The sequence below is a fragment of the Panthera uncia genome, chromosome A2 (assembly GCF_023721935.1).
Source record: "Panthera uncia isolate 11264 chromosome A2, Puncia_PCG_1.0, whole genome shotgun sequence".
Classification (NCBI taxonomy): Eukaryota; Metazoa; Chordata; class Mammalia; order Carnivora; family Felidae; genus Panthera; species Panthera uncia.
The window spans coordinates 73,469,397-73,496,107 of NC_064816.1; the positions used below are offsets into that span (position 1 = coordinate 73,469,397).

Consider the following 26,711-nt stretch of genomic DNA (forward strand, 5'->3'; position numbering starts at 1 on the left):
TAATAAAAACCCTCGAGAAAGCCGGGATAGAAGGAACATACTTAAATATCATAAAAGCCATTTATGAAAAGTCCACAGCTAACATCATCCTCAATGGGGAAAAACTGAGAGCTTTTTCCCTGAGATCAGGAACACAACAGGGATGCCCACTCTCACCGCTGTTGTTTAACATAGTGCTGGAAGTTCTAGCATCAGCAATCAGACAACAAAAGGAAATCAAAGGCATCCAAATTGGCAAAGATGAAGTCAAGCTTTCGCTTTTTGCAGATGACATGCTATTATACATGGAAAATCCGACAGACTCCACCAAAAGTCTGCTAGAACTGATACATGAATTCAGCAAAGTCTCAGGATACAAAATCAATGTACAGAAATCAGTTGCATTCTTATACACTAACAATGAAGCAACAGAAAGACAAATAAAGAAACTGATCCCATTCACAATTGCACCAAGAAGCATAAAATACCTAGGAATAAATCTAACCAAAGATGTAAAAGATCTGTATGCTGAAAACTATAGAAAGCTTATGAAGGTAATTGAAGAAGATATAAAGAAATGGAAAGACATTCCCTGCTCATGGATTGGAAGAATAAATATTGTCAAAATGTCAATACTACCCAAAGCTATCTACACATTCAATGCAATCCCAATCAAAATGGCACCAGCATTCTTCTCGAAACTAGAACAAGCAATCCTAAAATTCATATGGAACCACAAAAGGCCCTGAATAGCCAAAGTAATTTTGAAGAAGAAGACCAAAGCAGGAGGCATCACAATCCCAGACTTTAGCCTCTACTACAAAGCTGTCATCATCAAGACAGCATGGTATTGGCACAAAAACAGACACATAGACCAATGGAATAGAATAGAAACCCCAGAACTAGACCCACAAACGTATGGCCAACTCCTCTTTGACAAAGCAGGAAAGAACATCCAATGGAAAAAAGACAGTCTCTTTAACAAATGGTGCTGGGAGAACTGGACAGCAACATGCAGAAGGTTGAAACTAGACCACTTTCTCACACCATTCACAAAAATAAACTCAAAATGGATAAAGGACCTGAATGTGAGACAGGAAACCATCAAAACCCTAGAGGAGAAAGCAGGAAAAGACCTCTCTGACCTCAGCCGCAGCAATTTCTTACTTGACACATCTCCAAAGGCAAGGGAATTAAAAGCAAAAATGAACTATTAGGACCTCATCAAGATAAAAAGCTTCTGCACAGCAAAGGAAACAATCAACAAAACTAAAAGGCAACCAACGGAATGGGAAAAGACATTTGCAAATGACATATCGGACAAAGGGCTAGTATCCAAAATGTGTAAAGAGCTCACCAAACTCCACACCCAAAAAACAAATAATCCAGTGAAGAAATGGGTAGAAAACATGAATAGACACTTCTCTAAAGAAGACATCCAGATAGCCAACAGGCACATGAAAAGATGCTCAACATCGCTCCTCATCAGGGAAATACAAATCAAAACCACACTCGGATATCACCTCACGCCAGTCAGAGTGGCTAAAATGAACAAACCAGGAGACTATAGATGCTGGAGAGGATGTGGAAACGGGAACCCTCTTGCACTGTTGGTGGGAATGCAAACTGGTGCAGCCGCTCTGGAAAACAGTGTGGAGGTTCCCCAAAACATTAAAAATAGATCTACCCTATGACCCAGCAATAGCACTGCTAGGAATTTACCCAAGGGATACAGGAGTGCTGATGTACAGGGGCACTTGTACCCCAATGTTTATAGCAGCACTCTCCACAATAGCCAAATTATGGAAAGAGCCTAAATGTCCATCAACTGATGAATGGATAAAGAAATTGTGGTTTATATACACAATGGAGTACTATGTGGCAATGAGAAAGAATGAAGTATGGCCCTTTGTAGCAACGTGGATGGAACTGGAGAGTGTTATGCTAAGTGAAATAAGCCATACAGGGAAAGACAGATACCATGTTTTCACTCTTATGTGGATCCTGAGAAACTTAACAGAAACCCATGGGGGAGGGGAAGAAAAAAAAGAAGAGGTTAGAGAGGGAGGGAGCCAAAGCATAAGAGACTCTTAAAAACTGAGAACTGACGGTTGATGGGGGGGTGGGAGGGAGGGGAGGGTGGGCGATGGGTGTTGAGGAGAGCACCTGTTGCGATGAGCACTGGGTGTTGTATGGAAACCAATTTGACAATAAATTTCATATTAAAAAATAATAAATAAATAAATAAAACTTATGGAAGAAAACACAGGAAAGAATCTTTGTAACCCTGAGTGAGGCTCACACACCACCACAAGCACAATCCATGAAAGAAAAAAAAAGATGAAAGATAAAAGAGACGTCAAAATTTAAAACTTCTCTCTAAAAGCTAATATTAAGAATACAGAAAAGGCAGACTGAGAAAAAATATTTGTAAGACAGCTATATGATAAAGAATTTATATTCTTTGCACAAAGATGTCTCAAAATTCAATAAAACAAACTGAAAAAAAGAAAAACATTTAAATGCCAGGAAAGACAATACAGAGATGGCAAGTAAGCACATAAAAAGATGCTCGATGTTACAAGCCACTAGGGAAATGCAAATGAAAACCCGAGACCCCAGAGCACACCTGTTAGAGTGGCTCGAGTCAAGAAAGCAGCGCCGAAATAGCGATAAGGAGGCAGAGCAGCTCACGCTGCCAGCGACTGCACGACAGGGCAGCCGCGCTCCACAGCACAGCTCCTTGGAAGGCTAAACACTGAATTACCGCTTGACCCAACGACTCCACCGCCAGGTACATGTGCAAGAGAAGTGAAAACACGCGTCCAGACAAGAACCTGTACACAGTCACAGCAGTGAAACACGTAGCGTCAAAGTGGAAACAAGCCCTATGTCCATCAACTGATGAATGGATAAACAAAACGTGCTAGGGCCACAGGATGGAATACTTGGCTATAAAGAGTTATCAAGTATGGGGCGCCCGGGTGGCTCAGTCAGTTGAGTGTCCCGACTTCAGCTCAAGTCATAATCTTGCAGTTCGTGGGTTTGAGCCCTGCATTGTGCTCTGTGCTGACAGCTCAGAGCCTAGAGCCTAGAGCCTGGAGCCTGCTTTCGATGCTGTGCCCCTCCCTCTCTCTCTCCCTCTCTGTCCCTCCCCAACTTGCACTCTGTGTCTCTAAAATAAACATTAAAACAAAAAAAGAGTTATCAAGTATATATAAACCTTGAGAACATTATGCTAAGTGAAGAAGCCACAGATTTAAATGCCATGAATCCCATTTATACGGAAAGTCCCAAACAGGCAATTTCAGGGTCAGAGAAAGTAGGTTAGCAGTTTCCAGCGCTGGGGAGAAGGGAGGAATGTAGAGTCACTGCCAATGGACACAAGGTTTCTTTCTGAGGTGACGAAAATGCTCTGGAATTAAGACAGTGGTGACAAGTGCACAACTATGTGAACATCCTAAAAAACCACTGAATCGTACACTTTCAATGGGTAAAGGATACACAAGACTGTATCGCAATAAAGGTGTTAAAAAAAAAACACTTCTTTAAACCTAAATCAGAAAGTAAGAAACAGTAAGAGTATGTCAAATCAATGCTGTACACCTGAAACTAATACTATGTCAATTATACTTCAACAAAAAGAAAATTAAAATAACAACACGTGTGATATATATCCATAAAGGAATACTATTCAGCCACAAAAAAATGAACAAAATCCTGACATTTCCCACAACAGCAAAAAGAAATAGGAAGAACCATGGGAAATAATACACATCATCTTGAAGTCTATAATTCAAAGTAGGGGACAGTGACCACAGCTAGCTAGACAAATGCCTTACTCTTCAGGAAAATCTAAGAATTTCAAAATCCTTAGAGATGGGAAAACTCCAATAGTATCTACCAGTTATTAGACATTAGAGCTTATTGGATGTTTGGTACTGGATTAAGTGTATTACAGGTTACTACTTTACTAAGTCCCAACAATAATCCCGTAAGGCAGAGCTGAAATTCAAATTTGTATCTGATTCTAAAACTTTATACTAAACTGGAACGGGAAAAGGTAATATAGTCTACATATTATATACATATAGACATATGTAAAAGTCTATATACTATACGTATATAGTAAAACATATATAGTCACGTGAGTAATCTTTATGATAAAAAGGTAAATAAGACTACACAGTAAGTTACTTCTAATAAGTTTAAATTAAAAAAAAAAAGACATCTGTGGAAACATTCAATATAGTGACACCTAAAACATGAAGATGTTTGAAAAGACCCAAGACTTGTAAAAATACCCCAAAGTACTGAAATGAAAGACAGAAGTATTGCTTCAGATATTATACTTACCAACAAAAGAAAGTAAATCTATATTATTTTCTTCTTGCTCGTTTTATCCACCCATGAGAACAATTTTCAAAGTGGAGTGAATAGAGGAAATACTAAGAAACTAGTCAATTTTTTTAAGTTAACTCTCTAGTCAAATCAGATCATAATGTGATAACAGAGACACTGTCAGTAAACTCTGGGAACTTAATCGGCATAAGGGAAATGTCACAAAGGGTGCCAGACAGGCAATACATTGCCTAAAATTTTGCAAAGTGAAAAGAAAATATTCTGGAAAATAGATTCTGAAATTTATTTCAGAGGTCAATCCCCACTAAATACTAGAAGACATTATTGAACAGCTGGTTTGAAAATCATTAGATACTACCCCAAGTGTTCCAAACAGGTCATGTCAATAATTTTCTGAAGGCTTTTCTGGAGTGGATAATAATGCAGGATATTTTCATCATCAGCAAAGTTGTCAAAAAAAAAAAAAAAAATCTCATATCCTATAGATGTGACAGATCAATGGAGATTCAAATACCTTTATAAGCAGCTTAAAAAGTGTACCGTCAGATGGCTCTCTATACTTCATACTGACATGAATGACACCAGAGATGGATTCATTAACCAATTTAGACAAATCAGATGATAGACCGCATGCCTCAGTCAACAGTCTTCCCAGATCTATTTACCCATGGCAAGAAAAAGCAGGTAAGTGTAAGGATGCAAGAATCAAGAAAGAGGAAAGGACTGGAATAAGGGTACAAGTGAACATTAAAGCAAAGATAAAGGTTCATAATCCTTTATTGAGGTTTATTTATTTATTTTGGTTTAAAAAATCAGAATTCCTCAAGCAAAAGATGTGAAGTTTTCAACTGACTACAAACTCGATAGTCTTTAAAAAAGAAAAATAACTCAACCAATCTTAAAGGACGAAGAAAAGAAGTACATTACATTAAAAGTACATATCAAAAGAAGTTTTCTCCATTATCCAGAATATAATGCTTAGTTTTGATTTTTTTTTAAGTTTATTTTGATAGAGAAAGATGGACAGAGAGAATCCCAAGCAGACTCCACTCTCAGTGCAGAGCCCGACATGGGGCTTGATCCCATGTGAGATCATGACCGGAGCTGAAATAAAGAGTCGGACAGACGGTTAACCAACTGAACCACACAGATGCCCCTATTATGCTTAGTTCTAAACACCATTTACAAGTGACCCTGACAGACCAGAGTGGATCAGAAGGATGACAACAAAATAATGGATCCGGTACCTACAAGACCTAGGTAAAAAGCATTAAGGAAAGCAACAGAGATTCAAATATGAATGACACTCAGTCTTTGCCTTCAAGGAGCTTACAGTCTCGTAGTAAAGACAGACATAAACAAATAAATGCAATATACTGTCAATTAGTAGGCGATACAAACGCAGACATACCATACTAAGACTCAAAGACAGAAAGACTTGCACTTTCTCAGAAAAAAGGAAGTCTTCGCTAAAAAAGTAACTTGTAAGGTGACTTTTGAAAAGTATTTATTATATTAGCAAATGTTTACTCAGCAATAATAAAAGCTAACATATGACAACTTATTTCATACCAGCCACTGTGCTGCGTGAAGATGCACAGAAGTGCAGCCACAACCTCCGCCTTCATGCAGTTTATGACTTAACAAAAGAGACACAAGTGAACCAGTAGTATCAGTGAACTGAGATCAATTCTGTAACAAGCACAGGGTGCAAGGGAACACTCAGTGAGAGCACTTAAGGGCATGTAGGGCAGTGGAGGAAGGCTCTGAGAGTGCAGGGACCAGGAGAAGGAATACATGTTCTGAACAGAAGGCCTACAGATAAAACAAAGAGTGCAGCTGGTTCAGAAACTGGTATTTCGCTCTACATGGAATGTAGTTTGAGAGACAGAGTGCCCAGAAATGAGGCTAGAGACGTGAGCCAGTGCCACATCATGCTAGCCTTTCAATAACAGTAAAGATTTTGGATTTATCCTAATGACTATAGTTAGTGAAGGATTTTTAGCAGGGAAGGGACAGGATTACATTTGCGTTATAAAGGACTTCAGCCCCTATGGGAGATTAGATTAGAAACGACACTGGCCTGAACAAGGATAAGCAGATGTGTGAAAAGGCGGCTACATCCATGACATCTAGGTCTCACAGTATCACATTAGGACCCAGTGACTCAGTATGAGGCACAATGGCATCAGAGAAGTCGAGTCATTCCCAAACTTCCTGCTCAAGCCACTAGATGTGCGGTGGTATGACTCACTAAGATGAGAAATACTAACAAAGAAACGGGTTTTGTTTGGTTTTTTGGAGGGTGAAAAGAGGGAAAAGGGGGAGGGAAGAGTTAAGTTATAAATGTACTGAAATGAGTGTCTGTGGGACCTACAAGTAGAGGTGCTAGTTGGCACTTAGATATAAAAGTCCTGAAATGTCCAAGATGGCAGCACAGGAAGACCTTGAATTTACCTCCCACAGACACAAGAAATCCATACCCGCACATACGGCAATCCCTCCTGAAGAGCTGAGAATAGACTGAACAGCTTCCGTACAACAAAGGGTAGAAGGACCACACAGAGGACAAGAGGAGAGCCTGAGACACGGTAATGACAGGAAACTGACCCCAACATTAAAACTGCAGTAGGGAGAGACAGGACTGAGGAGCCACGTGCAAATTCACCCACCCCGGGTCACAACAAAAAACACAACAATCTTTTAAAGAGCAGAAAGACTATAGAAGTGGAGAAAACTCATTTACTAACCATACAGCATGGGCCAGATGGTGGGGACTGCTGGAAAGCCCCCCAGAGATGGAGACGCTAAGAGGCACCACTGTTTACGCTCTCCCTTCACCTTGGTAGTGCAGACAGGAGCAGGGTCCAGGCGTTCTAAACGGACTGCTGACTCAGTGGCCCTGGGCTCCTGGCCCACACCTACCATAGCTCCAGCTGTCCAACTAGGGCTGCCCCAGCACAACACATGAAACCCCCCAGCCTGTGCCCACTACAACTCCATCTCCAGCTGTCCTGCCAAGGCAACTTGGGTGCAAAGCACCCCAGGCACTCTCACCGATCCGGCCAGGGAGCCCCCTGTGGAGTGCTGCAGCTGGCACCCACCCCAGCTCCAGTCATTCCACCAGGGTAGCCCAACACAGAGAACCCCAGGACCTGCCAGACCACATCTGATTCAGCTCCAGCTGTCCTATTAGGGTGGCCCTGGCACAAAACAGCCCAAGATGCCCCAGCCTGTGCCCGCTCCAGCTCCAGCCAGAAAGCCAAAGCCATCAGGAACATGGAGTCTACACAGGGGAAATTCCTATACAAGGCCACTCCTTCAAGAATGGGAGAGGTAGCCCTTTCACCTAATTCACACAAACACAGGAAGTCAGATAAAATGAGGAAACAGAGGAATATGCTCCAATCAAAAGAACAAAAGGAAACAGCAGAAAACAAACTAAAGAAAACAGACAAGCAATCTACGTGATAAAGAGTTCAAAGTAATGGCCATAAAGGCGCCCACAGGACTACAAAGAAGAGTGGATGAACTCAGTAAGGACCTCAACAAAGTGATAGAAAATATGAAAAAGAACCAATCAGAGTTGAAGAACACATTAACTGAAGTGAAAAATACACTAAAGGGAATCAATGGCAGATTAGAGGATGCAGGAGACCAGTTCAGTGATCTGGAAGACCAGATAGTAGAAAGCACCGAAGCTGAACAGCAAAAAAATAAATGACAGGTTAAAGGACCCCTGGGACAACATCAAGCGGAAAAAAATTTACATTATAGGGGTCCGGGAGAAGAAAGAGCAAAGGGCAGAAAACTTATTTGAAGAAATAATAGCTGAAAATTTCTCTAAACAGACATCCATGTCCAGGAAGCAAGAGAGCCCTAAACAAAAATGAACCCAAAGAAGTCCACACTAAGACACATAATCATTAAAATGTCAGAAATTAAAGATAAAGAGAGAACCTTAAAAGCAGCAACAGAAAAGCAACTAGTTACACAGCAGGGAAACCCCCATGAGGCTATCAGCTAATTGTTCAGAAGAAACCCTGTAGGCCAGAAGGGAATGGCTGGATATATTCAAAGTGCTAAAAAGACGAAACCTACAACCAAGTATACTCTACCCAGCAAGGTTGCCATTTGGAACTAAAGGCAAGACAAAGAGTTTCCCAGACAAACATAAGTTAAAGCAGTTCATCACCAATGAACCGGCCTTACAAGAAATGGTAAAAGGACTTCTTTAAGCAAAAAGACCGTACCGAGAAGAAAGCATGACCCAAAAAAATTTCACTCATAAAAACAAACATAGTAGAGGTAGTAGTTCAATCACTTACAAAGAAAGTTAAAAGACTAAAAAGCAGCACATTTATAAATAAAATATTAGTTAAGGGAACTCAATTAGAAAATGTAAAATATAACAACATACACATAAAACATAGAAGTGGGCAGTAAAAATACAGTCCTTTTAGAAGGTGCTCAAACTTAAGTGACCATCAACTTAATACAGACTGCTATATACTTATTATGTTATATAGTATCATTATAAGTTATACAGTATCATTATAAGTATCATTATGTTACTTAGAATCCTATATACTTAGGATGTTATCTATGAACCTCATGGTAACCACAAAGCAAAAACCTGTAATAGACACACAAAAATTGAGAGAGAAAGCCAAGCATAACACCAAAGAAAGTCCTCAATCACAAGGAAAAAGAGCAAGAGAACTACAAAAACAATGAAGAAACAAGTAACAAAAGGCACTAAGTACATACCTATCAATAATTACTTTAAATGTAAATAAATGCTCCAATCAAAAGACATGGCTGATGGAACGGATAAAAAAACAAGATCCATCTATATGCTGCCTACAAGAGACTTGCTTCAGAAAATACAGACCAAAAGGGAAGGGATGGAAAAAGATATTCCATGCAAATGGTATCCAAAAAAAGCCAGGGTATCAATACTTACATTATACAAAACATACTTTAAAATAAAAAAAAAAAATTAAAAATAAATAAAATATAATGACTGTAACAAGAGACAAGGGCACTGCATAATGACAAAGGGATCAATCCAACAAGAGAACGTAACAATTATAAGTATCTATGCAACCAATATTGGAGCACCTAAATGTATGAACATAAAAACAGACATACACAGAGGAAATGACGTAACACAGTAACAGCAGGGGACACCCAACTTGCATCAATGGAGAAAATCAAGCAGAAAGTCAATAAGGAAACCGTGTCTTTGAACAAGACATCAGACTAGATGGACCTAACAGAACATTCACAACATTCCATCCAAAAGCAACAGAAAACACCTTCTTTTCAAGTGCACATGGAACATTCTCCAGGATATGCCACCAAAAAGGTCTCACCAAATTGAAGATTAAAATCAGGGGCACCTGGGTGGCTCAGCTGGTTAAGCATCCGACTTCAGCTCAGGTATGATCTCTCGGTCCGTGAGTTCGAGCCCCGCGTTAGGCTCTGTGCTGACAGCTCAGAGCCTGGAGCCTGCTTCAGATTCTGTGTCTCCCCCAAGCCCCCCTCTCTCTCTCCCCCCCAACTTGTGCTCTCTCTCAAAAAATAAACATGAAAAAAAATAAAAATAATAAAAATTAAAAACAAAAAAAAAAGGATTCATCATGATGAAGTTAGATCCATTCTGGAGACAGTTCAGTATCCTCCAATCAATCAATGTGACACGCCACATTAACAAAATGAATGAAGGATGAAAATTGGTATGATCATCTCAACAGATGCAGAAAAAAATTTGGCCAAAATTCAACATGATAAAAACTCTTAACAAAGTAAGTTCAGAAGGAAAATACCTCAACGTGATAAAGGCCATATATGACAAATCCACAGATAACATCATACTCAACAGTAAAAACCTGAGAGCTTTTCCACTAAGATCAGGAACACGACAAGATGGCCACTCCCACCACCTTCACCCCAGCCACAGCAACCAGACAAGAAATAAAAGGCATCCAAACTGGTAAGAAAGAAGTAAAACTCACATCTGAGGATGACAGAACACTATACACAGAAAACCCTCAAGACTCCACCCAAAAACCATCAGAATAAATGGATTCAGTGAAGATGCAGCATATACAAAACCAACATATACAAATTGGTTACACTTCTATACACTAATAACTAAGTGGCAGAAAGAAATTAAGAAAATAATTGCTTTTACAATTGCACCAAAAAGAATGAAATACCTAGGAATAAACTTAACTGAGCAGGTGAAAGACATATACTCTGAAAACTTTCAAACACTGATGAAAGACATACCATGCTCAGACTGGAAGAATTAAGATTGTTAAAATGTCCATACTCTCCAAAGCAATCCAAAGGCTCAATGCGATCCTACCAAAATACCAAAAGTAATTTTCACAGAACTAAAACAAATAATCTTAAAATTTGTACGGAACCACAAAAGACCCATAACAGCCAAAGCAATCTTGAGAAATAAAAACAAAGCTGGAAGTAACACAATCCCAGATTTCAAGATATACTACAAAAATACAATAATCGAAAAAGTGTATTAATGGCACAAGAGAGACACACAGACCAATGAACTAGGAAGCCCAGAAATAAACCTATGTTTATATGGTCTATAATAAAGAAAGAAAACTTATGCAATAGGGAAAAGACAGTCTCTTTAATAAATGGTGTCAGGAAAACTGAACAGTCACATGTCAAAGAATGAAACTGGACCACTTTTCTATACCATACACAAAAATAAACTCAAAATGGATTAAAGACCTAATGTAAGACCTGAAACTATAAAATTCCTAGCAGAAAACAGGTAGCAATCTATCAGACATAAGCTTTAGCAACATTTTTCATAACATATTGCAAATACCATATGATTTCCCTTGTATGTGGAATCAAAACAAAAAAAAAAAAAAAAAAGAACTAAACACAACAAAACAAACAACACAGAAAAAGACCCATAAATAGAGAACTGGTGGTTGCCAGAAGGGAGGGGAGGGGAGTGGCAGAATGGGCAAAAAGTGACAGAGTGGGAGGTACAGGCTTCCAGTTACAGAATGAGTAAGTCCTGGGGATAAACGGTACAGCACAGGAAGTAACAACAGTACTGTCATAGAGTCTTATGGTGTGAGGTGGGGCTGCATCTGTGGCGAGCACAGCATGGTATACAGAACTAAGGAGTCACTAGGTTGTACACCTGAAACTAACGTCACACTGTAGGTCGACTACAATTTAAAAAAACAAAGAGCAGACAGCTGAATTTCCTCAGGACTAGAGCTCTGCCAGCAGGGATGAGGGAACAAGGAGGCAAGGGACTCAAGAAGAGTGGCTAAGGTGATGGACTATGGAATCTAAGTGGATCAGGAAAGCAGTCAAGACAGGACGTGCAGAGAGCAAAGACACAGAGGGACCCAAGGACTACAGCACCTGATAAACCATCTGTGTGCTGAGAAAACCTGAGTAAGAGAGGAAAGGAGGTTATGGTTAGAGAACACAACGTCTGAATTTGTGATTTCACAAGTGAAGCAGTTCTTTGTGCTATCAAGATCCAGCAGCCCTGGGAAAGGATACCTGAAAATGGAGAGAAGAGGTTGCTGGTAATACAGAAAAGTCACCAGATGGACAGGAAGGGAGAACGAGGAAGGCAGAAAAGCATGAAACAGCAAGGTTCTCAGGAGAATTGCAAGCAGTCTGACAAAACTTAAGAGGGATCAAGATAAGGATGGAGAGGGAAGAGCCAGACCACAGAAGTCATATCTGAAAGCTAATTTGCTCAAGATGAGAACTGTCTTCTGAAGGACTGAAGGGCTGTCAGATTTTTTAAACATCCATCCTAGGAAACAGAAAGGGTAGAAGATACAGGGAAGCAGATTTCAAAATAAAAGAGAATGTTCTAATGACTAACGATTATATAAATTGGTTGTCTTAAAAATTAGTAATTCTAGTAATACTAGAAGTGTTTAAGCAAAACTCAATGTTGATCTACCTACAATGTTGTAAAAAGAATCAAACAGGAGACCATTAAGTTCCTTCCAACTCCATGAAGGCAGTAAGAGAAGAAAAGGCATTACTTACCAATTCTACACCTATTACTCCTGCACCAATGACAACCATCTTTTCTGGAACTTTTTTTAAAGATAAAGCACCTGTAGACGACACTATTGTATCTTCATCAATCTATAACAAAATATATACAATCAAAATGATTTGGAAAAACCTACTGCCTTATAAATGAGCTCACAAAAAATACTAAGACATTTATCTGTTCTGAGGTATCTATGACTTCTATCCTTACATTCAATTCTTTTTAATATAATTTATTGTCAGACTGGCTTCCATACAACATCCAGTGCTCATCCCAACTAGTGCCCTCCTCAGTGCCCATCACCCACTTTCCCCTCTCCCCCATCCCTTACAGTCCATTTTAACAAATCCCATTAAAAATGCTCACTTGAAATTTCATCATTCAATATTTCAAAACAAAATGGTCCATTTTAACTACAAAATGAACCCAAGTCTATCTTAATATGAAATGTTCTATTTCTGGTCAAAATCACTGCAAAATAGAGATAGCTTCCCAAAGCTGAGTGTCAACATATGGTATTTCAGTTAGAAATTTTTCATTCAAAGTGCATAAATAGCATGAATAAAGTAGTTTATAAAAGGTCTTCCTGAAGGAAGGTTATAACAGTTGTAAAAAGCATACCGTGATTCCAGGAAAAGGAGTAACTTCTGACCCTGTAGCTATAAGAATGTTCTTTGTATCAATAACTTGAGTGCTGCCATCGGCTTTCATAGCAGTGACCTGATTTTTGCCCGTTATCTTTCCATATCCATTTACGTGAACAACCTTTAATAAAATAATATTTATACATTGACAAAGTTTAAAATGATGTTTGCAATTAAAAAAACATGGGGCGCCTGGGTGCCTCAGTTGGTTGAGGATCCAACTTCGGCTCAGGTCATGATCTCACGGTTTGTGAGTTCGAGCTCCACATCAGGCTTTGTGCTGACAGCTTATTCAGAGAGCCTGGAGCCTGCTCTGGTTTCTGTCTCCCTTTCTCTCTGCCCCTGCCCTGCTCACACTCTGTCTCTGTCTCTCTCAAAAATAAACATTAAAAAAAATTTTTTTAAATAAAAATAAAAAAACATGATTAATGGGGAGGAAAATAAAAGCACTCTATTAAATAATACACCCAGTACAAAATACTTCCTTACTTAATAAGGTTACGCACAGAGCAGCAAAAAACTTGTTATATACGTCAGGGAATCTATTTCAGGTTAGCACACAGTTTTAAATTAATATCCCCAGCAGGAAAAAAAAAGAGATAGGGGTGACTGTGTGGCTCAGTCAGTTAAATAGCCAACTTCTGTTCAGGTCATGATCTCATGGTTTGTGGGTTCAAGCCCCATGTCAGGCTCTGTGCTGACAGCTCAGAGCCTGGAGCCTGCTTCGGGTTCTGTGTCCCCCTTCTCCCTCTGCCCCTCCCCCACTCATACTCTGTCTCTCACTCTCTCTCAAAAATAAATATTAAAAAATATATATATAATACCCCCAAGCATTAAGTTCTAAGGGCATCACTCTATCAGCAGAATGTTTCATATGAACATAAGATAAAGTAGGCATCTGAACATTAAAACACTGACCTTATTCTGTTTGAATAAGTGGGCAATTCCACCAGTTAAAGCTTTTACCGCTGTACTCTTCTGCTCCATCATCTTCTCTAAATTCAAGCGAACTTCAGACACTGTAATTTGTTAAATAAATCTTTAGTCCTTAGCTAAATTCTTGACGCAATGTGATATTTTTCACTAATCAGGTCTGGAAAATTTCAGCTTAATGCTTACAGAACTGTAAAAAAGGCAGTGTTAAAACTTCTCATGTAGTAACTGCTATAATAATTGTAGCTCGCAAACAGGCCAACAGCAACACATCACGGTCAATAAAACTTATCAAACACAGTAAAAAGTCCACCTTTGGGAAAAATGCAGTCCAAAATACACATTACATCCCACGTGGCAACATACTCATTCTCCGAACACATGATGATGATTATAAATCTGGACAGAATTAAATAGAGATGGCAAAGTAAAACATCAGCTGAAATTTTAAATAGGAACAACTTCACAAAACAAAAACAAAAATACTCATCTGAAAACTTTAAATATAGAAACTTAACATAAAAGAGTTTAATCAACTGGATTTAATCCCTCATTTGGGTCACCTGGGTTGCTCAGTTGGTTAAGCGTCCGACTTCAGCTCAGGTCATGATCTCATGGTTTGTGGGTTCGAGCCCCGCATCAGGCTCCACACTGCAGAGACTGCTTGCAATGCTCTCTCTCCCTCTTTCTGTCTCTGATTCTCTACCACTTGCGTGTACTCTCTCTCTCAAAATAAATAAACTTAAAAAAAAAAAAAAATCCCTCATTTAACTCCTAACTCTGAAGCAACAACATAACAAAGCAGCTCAACTCAACAGAACTTCAAAAGAGGGAGATCTTAGCAATCTGCACATGCAATCAACCCATATCTCAGAGATGAGGAAACAGAGACCCTGAGAGATCTGATTTACGTAGGTCATAGAACTAGAAGAGGAAGCTTGGCCTACGATGCAAGTCTCTTGACTAAGCCCTGTTTCTTCTTTCCTGAGTCAGGAAAGTGGGTTTTGATTCTACCTTTCATCTACTTTGATATGTTTGCTTTAATGTGTACATATCACCTCTATACCCACTGGATTGCCTACTACAGCCCATTCTTTCAGAAACTACTACAACAAACAAATGAAAGAAAAATGATTACCCCTCCATACCCACTGGTATGTTTAAGCTCTTTCTAGAACAGACTACCCTTCTGGATGAATCTGTCAACAATTGGTGAAAAAGGATGAAATGAAAACAGCCCAAAAAGAATGGTGGGAGACAAGATTTACCAAATTAAAATGAAATGCCCTCCTTTTACACTGGGTTACATTCCCCATTCTCTCCTTTGTTCTTGCCACACTACCAACAACCTAAGCAGTCTGTCCATCCTTCCTTTCTTCCTTCCTTCCTTCCTTCCCTGCCTAGAGCACTCAGGAATCCAGTCCCAACTCCCCACCTCGAGATCTCCAGGTTTCAGGGAAATTGAAACTGACTCTTCATACACATACACACACACACACAGCAGACTTCACACAAAAGTTGTCAAAGGAACAGAAGATGTCATAGTAGAAATCTGGATTTAAGCCTTAAGTAAATCTCTATTTTTAATATCTTTTTTTACTCTTTCCTCAATGAAACAAGTATTACTCATTAGACATACAGAAGTCTTTAACTGGAAGAGTCAAGTATGGCTGGTAATATTGCTAAATATGAAAGGTATACTTACTTTCAATTCCCCTAGATGCAAAATCTTTTCCATGGGCCATATGGTAATAATGAGAGTTATTTAATAAAGCCTAAATAGACAAAATGATGAAATGTTAATAAGACTTTATATGATAAAAAAGCACTTAAGAAATGACATCCCCTGCATGCAATAGTACTAAGGACTACAACAATTCAGTTTCTGTTCTTATGTAATTAATCTAAGTCAAATAATGACACAATGTTCAACAGCAGGACTGAAAAACAAAACACCTTTACTTTCTTTAAAAGCAAAGGAATAGGTACCCTCTTCAGGGGGCAGGTGAAAAGGGCAGTCCTGTCTACATCCAAAAGCACCTAAAAGAATTTACTGCCTATGATCTGTTTCGTTGGTAAAGGAGAACTAAGGAGAAAAATGGAACATGAGAGTCTGTTTGAATGGAAAGGCTAGGGATTCCAAAACAAAGAAGCAATTTCAGGAATGTATGGCAAACCGCTGAAAGCACTGCTTAAGCTTTACCAAGGATAACATGTTTTTTATCAACCTTGGGTTGTTTATTTTTTAGTAACTGTATTAGTCTAATATTCTAGTCTTAACATATCCTTCTAGCTGGTGGCTAATGAAAGAAGCCTTTGCACTGTACGAAACACACGTTCACCTTAGAAGGGATACAACCGACGTTCAAGCACGTTCCACCAAGCGTTTCATTTTTCTCAACGCAGACTGTCTACAACCAAAGAAAATATTATTTAGCGGCACATAACCTGCAGAGTTTCAGTTCACTAAAATTCCCATGTATCTGTCCTAATTCTTGTATAAAATAAGTTTGCATTTGTGAGAATGAAATAGAGTCCTTTAAAATTTATCATCTGAGTAATACTAAATGCAGGCTAACCCAAATGTGAATTATTCTAAGACATTTTTGTTTAACATTACCAAACACATGCTTTTAGTTCTATTACTGTTGCTTCCAAAGTGAAGTTAGTAGCCAAACGTGCGAAGCAGTGTGGGGAGTTGGGAATAATGGACTCTGCTATTTCATGAGACTACCACAACTGAATAACACTCTTCACTCGTCTCAGGCCTGAATAGAACTTATAAAGACATTATTTACCACTGTTATTTAGGTGCAAAGTATTTTGTGAATATGATCAAGTCCTTCCAAATAAAAATAAATCAACACCTCGTTTAGTCTAAACTTTACCTTGAAGCCCAACTGGGCAGCTTTAATAGCGGCAACATATCCTCCGGGACCAGATCCTATCACTGTTACATCAGCATCAACTACAATAAAAGCAAATTGATATAAACAGTAAATTGCTTAATATGGACCAAAAATAGTACATTAAAAAAACAAACAAAAAATCTGATACTTTAAACTTCCAAGAAAGTACAAGGAACCAGAATTTTCTACCCAGTACTATTTTATTCCTAGGTACTTAACATTCTTTGATGTTAACTAAAACTGGCATTTTTAAATTTCATATTCTATTTGTTCATTATGACATATGGAAATACAACAGAGTTCTATATCCACTGTATCCACTGACCTTGCTAAATTCCACACCATTTTACTTAAGAACAACAAGACAGGCTTTTAGTGACACTAGAAGACACATCTGCATGAGGGAGAGAACTTTGGAATCTGACATACTTGTCTTCAAATCTCAGCTCTAACATTTATTAGCTGTGTAACCAAGTGACTTAATTTTTCTGTCATAAAAGAAACAATAACACTACCTTAAATGACTAATGTTAGGATTAAATTTTGTACATCCTTAGAGCTGTCAATAAATTTAAGGATGATATGATTCCAGGTACTGTACTTGAGATACAGGGAGAAAAACCAGCTTCCCTGTAATAGATGGCAAACACGTTTTGGACTTTATTTGAATGCTGATAAATTTCATATAGTTTATAATAACAGGCTAACCAGAACATTAAGTGAACCACTCTGGACATTTACCATATGAAGATAGAAAAGGAAATTAACTTTTATCAGCAGCCTTAGTAATATAATAATTATAATGCAAATGGAAAAGAAGTCCAATTATTCCCACTGTTCTCAAGCCAACTTCAAATAAAAATACACTGGCTTGAAAGAGTTAGGAGACAGTCTCCCTTCTCCTCCGCCTCTACTATCCTTACAACCCCAAGCATTTAGCAGTTTATAACACATTTTCACATCTATTATCCTGTTTGATTCTCGAACTTCTTATGAAGACGGTAAGGCTGGCATATAACTGACATTTCACAGATAAGAAACACTAGGTTCAGAGAGGTCAGTTAACTTGCCCAAGGTCATATAGCAAGTGACTGGCAGAGACAAAATGTAAGCTTTTTGTCTCTATTTCCAATGGTCATCCCATTATTCAACGGTATTCTATTCCTCAATTTCAACTATCATAAACTAAAATCCTAAGAGCAATAATCAAGCTTTATAATTATTAGACATCTAACCTTAGGAGAGTAATTTAACCTGTTTCACTTCACCTTCAGTTTCTCTAACTGCAAAATAAAGGCTACAAAAAAACCTACTTCATAGGGGCATGATACAAAATATGTAAATAGCTTAGCACAATACTTGGAGCATACATAATAAATATTTGCTATATGGTAGCTATATTCTGACCTCTGAAGATGGCAGTTTTAATTTCTGATCATCCCTCCTCAAGAAAACACCCACCCCTCCAAGGGATGGCAGTGCTAGTATCATCAAAAAACTTCTGCAGGACTGAAAAGAAACACAGAACCCCTGTGTTGAAAGATAACTAAGAAGTTATCCAACCCACAAAACCTAAGAATCCTTCCTACTGAATAAATAAAAGTACTGATTCTCCTTGGTTATATCAAATGATAATTAGGATTACTCAGTACATGAAAAAAATATATAGCTAGTCCAATACATGAAAAAAGGATCGTTTCAAGTTTCCTCGATCCACTTGTGCTCTTTGGCTACGCTGTCTGGTTCCCTGATTCATGTTCAGAATTAAGTACATAATAAAGTGTATATCTATTTTCAAGTTTTGAACCAAATGATGGCCTAAACAATATTCTTTAATTTGGATTCTAATTTTTAATTCACAGTAATGAAACACAAGCTACAAAAAACAGGTTTCTTTGCTGAATTTTTAACATCTTTTCTGATTAAAGTATATGTTAATTAAATAAATTTAAACACAAAATAGCCAAAAATTTTAGTTTCATTTCCCATCGTGCTCTTAGATTTTTTTTTAACTATACAAAATACCAAAAATTTAAAACCAATCACCCCTCACTGAAGATATTAGATGTACCGTTCCATCAGAACACCACTAAAGTGCTAGGGAGAACAAAAAAGAAGGGAAAAAGGAAAATTCTCTGAAGATCAGTCAGCTGAGACTATAGGAGGGTGTGATCCAGTAACAAACCTTCAAAAACAAGCCAGTATTTAGGGGATGTCTGCGATTTACTTTTAAATGTGTCAAAAAAGTAAGGTGGACTGATGGGTGGCTAAATGGATGAACAGATACATGACAGTTTAAGTACAGTAAAATGTTAGTGGAAGTATCTATGAATGTTCACTGGAAAATTCTTACTTTTCCGAACATTTGCGATTTTTCATAACGAAAGGTTGCAAAGACAAACCAGTTGGCTCTCACCTATACAAAGGCTGCACGCAGGTTAAGAGTTTACAACACACAATTCTGACTCACCACCTCCTTGTCCAAAAGCATTTCTCAATTTGATTCCCACATACACTTTTAAAAACCAGGATACAGACAAATAATTAAATGAAACACACTAAGGAACACTTGATGGTTAATTTTACAAAATTAGCTCTAGCCTTTAAGAGTGAAAAAGAAAAACCAAACAGGACACACAAATCAGTATCATGGGAGAAAGATGACTAAGTTAGAAGTACGGCAGAAGACAGCTACATAGCAATCTGCATTTTAGGTGGCAGTGAAATATCAGGAGAAAGTTATCAGGCTGATGCTTTAAAAAATACTGGGATACAATTAGGTGTGATGGACTTCAACAGACATGGCAGTTAATGCCATGAAATGAACTGAAGGAGAAAAAGCAGGAAAAAGTGTTCTACGAATGTTACTTACTATATCACTGTGAGGAAAATAAGTACACCATGTCATCAAGGCTACCACTGAAATACAGGTGTTGAGTTACAAATAAATGATAATCATCAACAAAGTGCAAGACGTATTTTAAGGAGTCAGTTTGCAATAACATCTACCATTTTGGTAATTTATTCTGTGCCAGGCAGTGAGCTGAGTATTTCATGTCGTCTCATTTAAGCCTCCTTATGTCTCTATGACACAATTATCAGACCTCCATTTCACAGGAAGAAACTAAGGCTGAGAGTGACTAGACAACCTGCATAAGGTTGCACAACTAGTAAGTGATGCAGCCAGGGTTCAAAGCAGGTTCTTTCCATTCATAAGCCTCCACTCACTCCTATACCTTTCTGTCCTAATGCCATGCAGAACACTCAGATGACCCCATCATCTCCAGGGCAATCAGGAACTCCAACTAAAATGACAAAAAGCTCCTTCATTAACATAACGAAAGCAACAAGTATTTATGAACACCTACCCAAGAGGAAATCACTACCTTCAGTAACCTGACACTACAGTTAGGGAAAACACGCATGTTTCAAAATATACATAAATCAAGATTATTTTTAAAAATAAAAAAAGGGGTCAGAAAAAACATATCATAAGGCAGGAATTATTAATTACCAAATTCACTAAATGAGTATAAGAGCCAGTTGGCAAGGTTTATCTGTTTTGGGGGGTAGAGGGGTCCTTTTTAAATTATCAACGGCCTTAATCTCCAGTCTATTTTAGTGACCCTTTCATAGTAACATCCTATACTTGTCATCACCCAAAACTGCCCAGCCTCTAAAATCCTGAATTCTATAAGAATTCTTTACTTTCTGATCATTACCCTACAACCTCCTTAATCCATAAAGGAGAAATATAGTAAAAGAAAAAAAGATTTGAAATTGAAAGAAAGAAAGAAAAGAAAAGAAAAGAAAAGAAAAGAAAAGAAAAGAAAAACTGGTGTTCAAACATGAGCTCTACCCCTTTGTAAATTCTTGGGCAAATATTTAATCTCTCTGGTTTTGATGTAACATAGGAATAATAGTGACAGTAATACCTACATCCCGGGGTTTGAGGTCAAAGATAACAATGCATGTCAACATCCTGGGATGATGCTAGGTGCATACAAGGCACTCGACGGATGTTTCTTCCCTCCTCAGATCCACCTCCCAATCTCACAACCTCCAATCTTCGTAACACCAATGCTACTCCAGTGTTCTCTCCCACTAAAACCCGACCCAGACATTACTCTCTCCTTCTTCATTGGTCTTTTCTTTTTCATTCAACAAACATTTATTGAGCATTAGACACTATTCTAAGGTCTTTGGATACCTATAATGACACAGCCCTGGTTCTTCTAGTCTAATAAGAGAGAAAAAGCAAAAAGCATTACAATAAAAACTCCAATCTGCAGCAAGAATGATCTTTAAAAACAAATCATATCAGGGCACTGGGTGGCTCAGTCGGTTAAATGTCTGATTTCGGCTCAGGTTATGATCTCATGATTCAAGAGATCAAGCCCAGAATCGGCTTGGCACTAACAGCATGGGTTTCTCTCTCTCCCTCTCCCCTCTTCCCCTGTTGGCATGCGCATCTGTGCTGTCTCTCAAAAATAAACTTAAAAAAAAAAAAACAAAAAACAAATCGTATCAGGCCTCTGCTTAAAACACTCCCAATGACTTCCAACTGTCGTTAAAATAAAGAGTTAGGGTCTTTCATTATCTGCAGAGGTCAACTCTCAATCTTCAACACACTTCAGCCACACTGGCCCTTTTCAAGCTCCTTAAAGGCACTGTGCTCCTTCTCACATCAAAATACTCCCACATGCTGCTCCTTCTACCTGGAACACCTCCTCCCATACCCCCTCCCACCCCAACCCTTTTCAGATATCAACATCGTTTCCTTAGAAAGAATTCTGTGACCATTCTCCATCGGGATACAGATTTCATAGCTCCCTTATATTTAGCCTATGGGGTCTTTACCACAATTTTTTTTTTTAATGTTTGTTTATTTTTGAGAGAGAGAGAGACAGAGTGCAAACAGGGGAGGGCAGAGAGAGAGGGAGACACACAAAATCCGAAGCAGGCTTCAGGCTCCGAGCTGTCAGCACAGAGCCCGACCTCACACCTGAGCTGAAGCCGGACTCCTCTAACTGACTGAGCCATCCAGGCTCTCCGCTTATCACAATTATTGGATGGATGCTTGTCTTGCCCAAATGGACTATAAACTCTATAAAAGCTGCATCTTGGGGGCACCTGGGTGGCTCAGTTGGTTAAGCGTCCAACTTCGGCTAAAATCATGATCTCGTGGTTCGTGAGTTTGAGCCCTGTGACAGGCTGTGCTGACAGCTCAGAGCCTGGAGCCTGCTTCGGATTCTGTGTCTCCCTCTCTCTCTGCCCCTCCTCCATTCATGCTCTGTCTCCATCTCTTTCAAAAATAAACATTAAAAAAAATTTTTTTAATAAAAAAATTTCTTTAAAAAGCTGCATCTTGTCTGACTTGTTCACTGCATCATCCCAGTCACTAGCACATAGTATATATCCCATAGTTGTTGAACTGAGGAATGAATGTAGCTAATGTGAGTGATTAAGTGCTGTGAGTCCACTCCTGTCACGAAACAGAAGGTCCTACCACAATAACACACATCACTCTTCAAATCTTGATGAATTTGGTTCATACAGTTATTCAAACATCTTCCAGATGTTGTAACAGGGACTGTATTATAAGAAATTTTGAACTCCTCCAGGTGCTCTCATCAACAAATACTCAACAGAAGCTGACCAAACAGAACAGAAATTAAAAACGTAGGCCCTAGGAGCGCCTGAGTGGCTCAGTCGGTTAAGCGTCTCACTTCGGCCCAGGTCATATCTCACGGTTCGTGGGTTTGAGCTCCGTGTCAGGCTCTGTGCTGCACACAGCACAGAGCCTAGAGCCTGCTTCGGATTCTGTCTCCCTCTTTCTCTGCTCTTCCCCCGCTTGCACGTGCTGGCTCTCAAAAATAAACAAACATTAAAAAGGTTAAAAAAAAAAAAAATGTAGGCTCTAGGGTCAGAAAAATTTTCCCAATTCTGTCATTTCTTAGCTGAACCTCTTTTCACTCAGTTCCTCCAGTTATAAAATGGGGAAAATGGAAGCACATATTTTACAAGATGGCAACAAGGATTAAAGACTGCTTGAGACACAGTAAGCCCTCAGTGAATCAGTTACTATTACTGTTGTTGTTGCTGGTTACTTACTTTGTACCAGGTACCGTACTGGATGGTACCATAGAAAAATTAAAAAACCAAAACCAAAAACAAACAAAAAAAAAGACTATTAACTTCCTGTTTTAAGTAGCTGAAAAACAAAATATGTGTCATTTACAGAAGCTTCAAAAATATTTTTTAAAAAAGAGGAAAATATCCATAATCCATAGCTTTCATAGCTTCCTTTCAGGGTATATCCTTCTGTCCTATAATATGTTTTTGACAAGCCCATCAAAATCTTCGCTCAGGATGTCAAAAAGTCATCTTACCATTCTAAACCATGTCAAATAACCACCACACTTAACCTCACCCAGTGGACAGAATTAACTTTTTCTTTTTTTTTTTTTTTTTGATGTTTATTTATTTTTTAGAGATAGGGACAGAGTGTGAGCAGGGAAGAGGCAGAGAGAGAGAGAGAGAGAGAGAGAGAGAGAGAGAATGAATGAATCTGAAGCAGGCTCCAGGCTCTGAGCTGTCAGCACAGAGCCCCACATAGAGCTCGAACTAACAAGCCACGAGATCATGACCTGAGCCGAAGTCGGACGCTTAACTGACTGAGCCACCCAGGCGCCCCTAACTTTTTCAATGTAAACATTCAAAAATCATCCCCGGCTCAAAACTCTTCATTGGCTTTCCCACCACACTTGGGAATAAAATCCAAACTCCTTCACCTGGCTTCCAAAACCCTCCCACCATGAACTGATCCCCGCCTACCTCTCTGATTTTACATCCTCCAGCCACACCGGCCTTTTCTGCAATGCCTTAAACCTCACAAGCTAGTTCTCACCTCACACCCTTGTCATAGTTGTTTCTGTCTGCCTGAAATAACCTCACTCCCTCCCTTCACTCAGACATCATTTCCTTAGAAAAGTCCTGACAGCCTATCTAAAATAGTCTTTGTTCCTCTCCGTTGCCCACTTTAATTTTCAATCACTACCCAAAATATTTACCTATTACTTCAGTATTGTTTGTCTTTTGTCACCAGACTATTAATTCCAAAAGTACAGGGCTTTGCCTTGTTCACTGCCTGGAGACACTAGGTGCTCAATAAACATTTAAGTGAATACACAGATGAACAAACGAATTCTATGAGCCACTATTTTATTACCGGTTACTCTAATTCTATGACCCACTATTTTATGACCCACTATTTTATTACCAGAAACTCTAATATTCACTTACTTTTACATTTAAACACAAAGGAACTATGAAATAATGTGAGGAAAAACTGTTTTACTAAGTACTTACTTGGTTGATCAGCGTAAGTTCTCAGAGGAACTGCAGAAACTCCCTGTAAGCCATGAGATATTCGACTGAAATGGCCTCTCTGGAAAAGAAAATTGTTCATATGATGTAAAATGTGAATTCAAAACAGTGAACTACTGAAGGTCCATGAAAATGTAATAAATGGAGCAAACTTTATCACTTATTATTAATATATCTTCCATTGCCACATAGAGATTACACATCAATTTCTCCTCTTTCATAACAATTAAACTCTCCACCACAGCTCACCACACTATCTTTTCATTATGAATATTCAATAAACTATGTCATAGTTAGCCCAACAAAAAGTGTTATTCAGTGGCGTGAAGTTTTCTTAAAGTTTCAGAAAGCACGGCTCATTTCTGGCGCCAGGGATCATTTTAATGTCACGGTTAAAGTTCTTAGAGTTCTAACTTAAGTACCCAATAATCTGTATTATGACAATCCTACTTGTAACTGCTGTTTCCTAACTCAAACTACCACGTACAACCTATGAAGATGCTCCTGAACAGTTAACTAGGAACACAAATTAGACAATGTCACTTTGGAAAACGCAGTTACTGACATTCAACAGCTACTCAGGTTTCACAGACTGCATCACAACCTCCATAAAAATCTCTATGGACGTCTACTCTCTCCTACGCTAAGAACAGGGAGGCACAAAGAAACAAAGCAAATAGCTCCTATCACAGCAGGCAAACGGGAGGCAGTGATGAAACCCACACTAATGCAGTCATGGTCTCTACTCCAAGGTAACTCAAGGCACCTGAGGTCAGGACGGTAGGCCAAAGTGGAGCAGACCAACCAAACGTCAGTCCTGACTTTTAATCCCTGCTCCCCCACTAACTAAAAATGTAACTCCTAGCATATTACATTAACTCTCAGGAACACAGATTACTCATCCTAGACACAAAGGAGTTTGACCAGCATATGATCTTCAAGGTATCCATCAGCACAGTACTCAGCTACGATCCCACATACGTACAATCTGGCTGTATTCGACACGGAGATGAAATGGGAGAGCTGTCGTAACGAAAGATAACCTGCTGCAAGCCTCTAGAAGGGAAGGCAATGGACACTACCTTAAAGCTGCAAACAATGAAGAGGCCTCTGAGGAATTCTTAGGGTTACCTGCCGGGGCTGACTGCGTCTGGCTGTTTCAAGGAGCAGCCGCAAGGTTACCTGCCCACTGCCACTCTAGGGCTGAGATGAGGATTCGAGATAAAACGTAGAACGTATGAAAAGCCAGATCAGACGGGGCAAGTGCTATTTCTACTTCCTCTGCCAAGGTGGAGAAGCCTGTGTGCCCAGGGCCCAGGCTTGGGAGTGGACAGTGAGTAACTGCTGGCCGTCACACAACAGGCGGGGCCTCTCCGCCGCCCGGGTCTTTGCTCCGGTCGCGGCCCGGGCAGAGCCTGCTCAGGGGCGGGGCCGCGGGTGGTCCCGGCCCGACCGCCGGCCTCTCTCGCCCCACCAGTTAGGCCGCGTCCGGACTCCGTCAGCAGGCCCTTCTGTGCCTCTGGTTCCGCACGACCCCACCCAGCCGGCCCTCACCTTGGCCAAGGAGCAATACACACGACTCCAGCTCTGCATTTTACCGCTCAACTTTCCTCTCCGCCAATGCTTTCACCTCCGCTAAGCTCCTCTGCCGCCTCGCCAAGGTCTCCCCGCCCTGCGCATGCACAAGAGCAGCTTACGTCATGGGTCGGCAGCAGCGCGATTGGCTGGAGCGGTCAGAGCCATGGGACTAGGCGTTCCTGTCAGGCGCGGGGTCGCACACTGTCGTAAGGCGCCTAGTGCTTTGTGGCAGGGAGGGAGTGCCGTACCATTTTACCGGTGATAGGTAAACGTGGGGGCTCGTAATGTGATCTTATACTTGGAAGACGAGCTAAATTAACAAGGCTATCGTTTGCTTGGTGCAAGCTGCAGAAAGTAAGGCTTGACGGGTCCTTGATTGTGCTAAGCTGAGGAATCTCAGCACTTTCCAGGCATCGTCTCAATTCACAGCAAGTATATGAAAGATGATGAGTTTTACCACTTCATCGGATGAGGCCTGAGAGGTTAACTATCCCGAGGTCGCGCAGAGGAAAGATGACTGCTTTATAATTTCTCTCCTCAAATCAAATACTATATAAGGGATGGAACCACAGACTTTGGCATCACCAGCAGCCTACTCTAAGCTAACTGGCAAAACAGAAAACACTATCTTCCTCCTCTGTTAGAGCAAATTAGGATGGGTTGGGTGGGGGATAAGATTTTAGGTTTTTATAAGAGACAATGAAGAACTGTCTTCAAGATTGAGCACAGAGCTCTAAGATCTGATTCATGCTTTGTGATAACTATATAGTGTGAATAAAACTTAATTCTACATTTCTTGAAAGTTTACTGCCCAGGCACCGTGCTGGGGTC

General features: G+C 39.5%; 1 protein-coding gene across 1 annotated transcript in view; it reads right to left on the minus strand.

Moving 5' to 3' along the window:
* DLD (dihydrolipoamide dehydrogenase) overlaps positions 1-26,195 on the minus strand; it is a 34,810-nt gene extending 8,615 nt beyond the window's left edge. Inside the window, exons 1-8 of the mRNA XM_049641328.1 lie at positions 25,857-26,195; positions 24,285-24,363; positions 16,893-16,972; positions 16,347-16,415; positions 15,710-15,779; positions 13,990-14,090; positions 13,049-13,192; positions 12,418-12,519 (exon numbers count right to left, since the gene is read on the minus strand). Of these exons, the coding sequence (XP_049497285.1) occupies positions 12,418-12,519; positions 13,049-13,192; positions 13,990-14,090; positions 15,710-15,779; positions 16,347-16,415; positions 16,893-16,972; positions 24,285-24,363; positions 25,857-25,895 (684 nt within the window). The 5' untranslated portion in view covers positions 25,896-26,195. The remainder of the gene's footprint in view (positions 1-12,417; positions 12,520-13,048; positions 13,193-13,989; positions 14,091-15,709; positions 15,780-16,346; positions 16,416-16,892; positions 16,973-24,284; positions 24,364-25,856) is intronic.
* Between the last annotated feature and the right edge of the window lie 516 nt (positions 26,196-26,711).